Consider the following 5,298-nt stretch of genomic DNA (forward strand, 5'->3'; position numbering starts at 1 on the left):
AATTTCCCTATTAAACTTCACAGGTCAACATACTTCACTACAGCAGATTCTTGGAAATCATTCATTCAAAAATCCACAGGAACAAGTAATAATGAAATCCACAATGATTCTTCCATGCTTTTCAATCATATTAAGTCGTCCACTATTTTAAACTTTCGAGTGCTAGAGCTCTCAAAGTCAAGAGTCAAGAGGAAAACAGAAATCAAAAGACCTCAAATTTAATCAAGCCCCAAAATGAGAAACAGAATTCAGGTCAATAAACCATTTACATCTTTAGTTTTTCAAAGAAAATTAATGTTAATGCAAAGTTATTACTTAAATTAGAGTCTGATTACCTGATCTTTCATTTTGTAACGTTAACTCAAAAAATCTCCAATGTGCCACTTTTTACCCTCTCAACATCTTTTCCTTAGTTATATGGCGATTTACGGTTGTTTGTTGCCTCCATGTATGTGTATTTGCTCTGCTTTCGAGTTGCTTTTCGGTATGAACCTTCTCGGGTTGTGTTGTGTTTTCCCCCGTCCATTTAGTTTTAGGGACGCTTTTTAATGGGACACACATTTCAAGTCATTTCTTAATATAATCGGATGAGGAAGAGTGGACTGGGTAAAGTCATCATGTTTCTGTCAAATTCGGATGAGGAAATCACTACCAATAAACAACTTGCAAAGGATTTGGTTGAAAACTGGAGTCGAACCATATTCAACAAGACTACAAACTATCGGAACAACAAAAGTTGTGATTTTTTTTTACAAATAGATAACGTTAGTGATCAATTTGTTACAAATAGATAACATTAGTGACCAATTTGTTATTTTTGAAACTTTAGTGGGAAAAACAAAGACTTACTCAAACATTAGTGACTATTTCTGTAGTTTACCTTTTTTAATTATGAGATTGATACAAGAAGTATGATATATATGATGTGTTGAAACTTAAGAAATGAATATAATTATTCCATTTGTCATGTACTATATCATATTAACAACATTGCTTTCGTCGTTTTATAAACTAAACAATCAAATTTTTTAAGAAATTATCGTTTAGGTAAAGAAATAATATGGTATCTCATAAGTGTCTAAAAGACATATAAAGAAATTTATGTGAAATATGATAATGTGATTAAAGTGCATCTCATGTGTTGAAAACTTTTTTTTTGTTGACAAAGACGTGTTGAAAACTAATAATATTATTAACATTCAAAGACTAAAATAATTAGGTTAAATATTTTAAAATATATTCAAGTGTAAAATAATTAGGTTAACTATTTAAAAATCAAATTATCTATTAATTAAGATGAGTAGTAAAAAGGTAACTTAAAGGCTAAGTAGTTCAGGAGACAACAAAGACTTTATAGGAAAAGAAAAGACTTTTATTTGTTATCAAATTCGGAACAGCAACCATGGTTTCTCGGTTGGAAATGGAGCAGCAACCGTTGTTTCTCGATTAAATCTGCTGATGCTACTGGAGAACTTATGTGAAATTCTCGTTTTAACTTGAATAATTTATAAATCCTATTTCTAGGCAAATTAAATTACATAAATTATTTTTTTAATAAAAATCATAATTTAAATATAATTCTATTAAAATTAAAATCAAATTTTAATTAATAGTTAATTTTAGATCAATTCTTATACTCTTTAGTATTAATATAATAAAGACAAATTTATTTATGGTATGTTTATGTACGTCACTTTAGTAATACGTTATGTATGAGACGTCCTTTCACCTACAAACATTTCATATTTCTCCCTCGATTACAGTCTTTTACAATTTAAATTGCCCATTCATATTAATAGAGGGAGTTGAGACAATATTATTATATGATGAGCGATCGAATCAAATGAAAAGATTTTAATTTAGTTGAGTTGGTTATTTTTATTTTTAAATTTAAGTTTTATTTAAAAAATTGAGTCGATTATGAAAATTGAGATGAGTTTTAAATTTTTTGTTTAATTTTAATTATATATATTTACAATGTTTTGTGTAAATTTATCTAATATATATTTATATTTTTTCAGATTACAATATTATTTAATAAATCAAAAGTCATCTAAAATTATAAAATATATTTATACTTTTTTAAAGAAGTTAGTTTGGGAGAATCTCGAAAAGAGTATAAAAGTATCAATGAATTAATGAGAAGAAGCCATTTGCAAAAAATTAAAATATAATAAAAAGTTGATTTTAATAAAATACAAATTTAAGGGATTAAATTATAAAAAATAAATTTATTGTTAAAAATAAGAACTGTTCACTTGTGTTCTTGAGCATTGAATGAGAACTGAATTTTCATAGGTATTTTATAATGTTAGAGGAGTATATATGTCTAATAAACCTTTGTATAACTATTTAAACATGTCTTTCTTCGAGCAATTACATATATATGATGTGTACGCATTGTCAATCAATTTGGTTCGTGAGCTCTACAACATTTAATTGTGATTTTGTTATGATATCCATCACTTGAAGAAAAAGAAGATCAGCCAAAAGTTTTGGAGAGTCGAATTCGCCATAAAATAGTGTCAGATCATCAATTTATTTAACGTGTCACATTTGTTAACGTCGAATGATCGATTGATAAAATTAAGGAAAGGCCGCAAATATGTAAATATGAATTAAGGATTCAATGTGTAATTATATTATTTTTTAATTATTATGCTAGTTTGATAACATTTAAATAATTAAATGGTCCGATTGATAAAATTAAAAGATTGATAATTAAAATAGAATTTTTAAGTTACGTAGTATAAGCTGTTCACTTGTGTTCTTGAGCATTGAATGAGAACTGAATTTTCATAGGTATTTTATAGTGTTAGAGGAGTATATATGTCTAATAAACCTTTGTATAACTATTTAAACATGTAAAGAAACTTTATTAGGAAAAGAAGAATAGAAAAGAGGTAACTTAAAGGCTAAGTAGTTCAAGAATCAACAAAGACACTATAAGAAACGAAAGGACTTACATTGTCAATATTTGTAGAAGGCACGCTTGAATTATCTTCCACTCCAGGTTCTGCGGATAGCATCTTGGAGCACCAGATTCTTTGATAATGGAAGGTATTATTACCAAACATTTATGGCCTTCAATCTTTCCCTCACGTTTTGTTATGCTTTCCCAACCAAATTCTAATCATTCCAAGGAAATGTCTAAAACCGAATTCTTTTCGTCATGTTTGAAAATATGAGTGCAGTGAATAGCAGGTGTGGGTCTAATCTTCCCAAGGTCATATGGACGGTTGAAATTTTGGATGCGGTGGATGATAGTAAGCCTCAGTCTGAGGGTGTTAATGGACAAGTAACCAAGGTGACTTGGAGGATTGAGAATTTCTCCAGAATCAATAACAAAGAGATCTGCTCTCAACATTTTACTGTTGATGGCAACAAATGGTAGCTTTTGACTTTTCTTCTTGTCGATTATGTTTTCATTTGCATTTTACTTATATTTGCAAACTTATTTGGCAGGCAAATAAGTATCTTTCCCAAGGGGAACAACGTGGATGCTTTGTCAATTTATTTAGGAGTTGCAGATTCAGCAACTTTGCCTTCAGGATGGAGTCGATTTGCCCAATACGGATTTGCAGTCATCGACCAAATGGATCGCAGAAATTCTTTTACTAAAGGTCTTTTGTTATAGCAATCACATTTTACTTTATTTAATGTGTTTACCAATACGAAAAATACTGATTTGGTTTCCTCACCAAAATCTCTTTTGATTCTTTGTTCAGCCTCTTTTTTCTGTTACAATATGTTCACCTCTGGCATTATATTCTTTGGGGGCTGAGCATGGCGACAGTGGTGAATAATGCTCGAGCTGTCCATATAAAATTGACCAGAACTGGTTTCTCTTGTTTTTTCCCAGTCGCTACTCATGTGTTCAACGCGACGTCTGATAATTGGGGTTTTCCTTCATTCTTTGCACTTTGTGAATTAAACGACCCTAAAAGAGGCTACCTCGTCAATGATGCATGCTTAGTTGAAGCCTATATTTCCACTGATAGGACTCCAGGTCTCATTTCAAAGGAATTCATGCTCAAAACGGATTCGGCTAAACATAAGACCGTGGAAGCTGATCATGTGAAGGAAACCATAGACAACCAGACAACTGCGAAAACCGAACCAGTAGAAATCACAACTCCTTCACCAACTCAGCCTTGCCAGAACGTTGAAAGTCAGGTAAATTAGTTGTTAATATCAATGCACTCATTATCTCTCTCATCGTTTTCTTTTCCGCCATTTCAGGCCGTTGAACCTACAGAAGAAGATGTAGAGACATTTTTCACTAGCTTAGAGTCTGAGCTTTCAAGCCATGACACTGTTTTTTCTAAAGAAGAAGCAAAGGAAGCACTGGCTAAATTAGATGAAGCCTTGAGTATGACCCCAGTTAATCTCTACCATTCAGGGAAGTTTTTTTTCCACTTAAGAAGGCTTTCAAGATCCTAGCTAGTTTCGATTGTTCCTCTACCACCCTTACAATTGAGCAGAAAAATGAGCTGTTGGCCATGGAGGAAAGCTTGAAAGAACTAGCCAATCGAGCAGCGAAAGCAGTGCAGGACAAGATCCGACTTACGGAAAAGGAATCCATCAAGCTGACGATTACTTGTAATTTGGATCGTAATCTAGTCAGATATAAGGAGGTAGAGCAAAAACTTGCTGCCCTGTTGGCTGAACGAAATGGGATATTCATAAGTTCCAAGGAAATGAAAAAGGAGTTGGTAGCATTGGGAAAGGAGTATGAGGCCAATGCCAAGGCTGCTGAGGAGGAAGAGAGAAGCGTTGAGGCAGAATGGGAAAGAATGAAGGATTTCATCACATCTGTAAAAGGAAAGATCTAAAAACTGTTGTAGTATATGGTGTTTTGAGCAAAGTGTTTTATGATCCTTTTGGTGGAATTAAACTTTGTAATGAACCTGCTGTTGGTTTATCCCTATTTTGCTATCTGATGCTACGGGAGAATCTGTGTATGAAACTCTTATTTAATTTGCGAATATATCCACAAAATATTACATATGTATCCATATGTATATCCTTGAGCTGTGTGGTGATGTTAAACCCTACCACAATTGCATTCTATCTCCTTTTCCCTTCTTAGATGTTCTTTTAGTTTTTAATGGGACTTAACGAGACTTTTGCTGCAATATGCAACCAAATATTACTCATGTAGCTCTCAACGTCAGTGAATCAAATATGATGATTTTAAATACAAGTATTCTTATATTCATCGGTGAACGTAATGAATTTCGAAACTCTTCAACAAATTTTGATGATTCTACTGCAATAGACTTTGGGAGTTTTGAT

The 5,298-nt window shown here is 32.0% G+C and overlaps 1 protein-coding gene across 1 annotated transcript; it reads left to right on the forward strand.

The window, feature by feature from the left end:
• The first annotated feature begins 2,950 nt into the window (after positions 1 to 2,950).
• LOC120172815 (MATH domain and coiled-coil domain-containing protein At3g58340-like) lies at positions 2,951 to 4,794 on the forward strand. Its single transcript, XM_039180178.1, has 5 exons — positions 2,951 to 3,060; positions 3,195 to 3,390; positions 3,466 to 3,623; positions 3,863 to 4,176; positions 4,243 to 4,794. Exons 1-5 carry the CDS (start codon positions 3,054 to 3,056, stop codon positions 4,441 to 4,443), a joined length of 876 nt encoding a protein of 291 aa, XP_039036109.1. The 5' UTR covers positions 2,951 to 3,053; the 3' UTR covers positions 4,444 to 4,794.
• The last annotated feature ends 504 nt before the right edge of the window (positions 4,795 to 5,298 follow it).

This window comes from Hibiscus syriacus, unplaced genomic scaffold (genome assembly GCF_006381635.1).
Source record: "Hibiscus syriacus cultivar Baekdansim isolate YM2019G1 unplaced genomic scaffold, ASM638163v2 tig00111881_pilon, whole genome shotgun sequence".
NCBI classification, from domain to species: domain Eukaryota; kingdom Viridiplantae; phylum Streptophyta; class Magnoliopsida; order Malvales; family Malvaceae; genus Hibiscus; species Hibiscus syriacus.

What these genes read in the sequence shown, in the direction of transcription:
- LOC120172815 (XM_039180178.1), top strand. An exon ending in ACTGTTGATGGCAACAAATG is followed by an intron (nt 3,391 to 3,465) that starts GTAGCTTTTGAC and finishes CTTATTTGGCAG; the next exon opens with GCAAATAAGTATCTTTCCCA. An exon ending in GCCAGAACGTTGAAAGTCAG is followed by an intron (nt 4,177 to 4,242) that starts GTAAATTAGTTG and finishes CCGCCATTTCAG; the next exon opens with GCCGTTGAACCTACAGAAGA.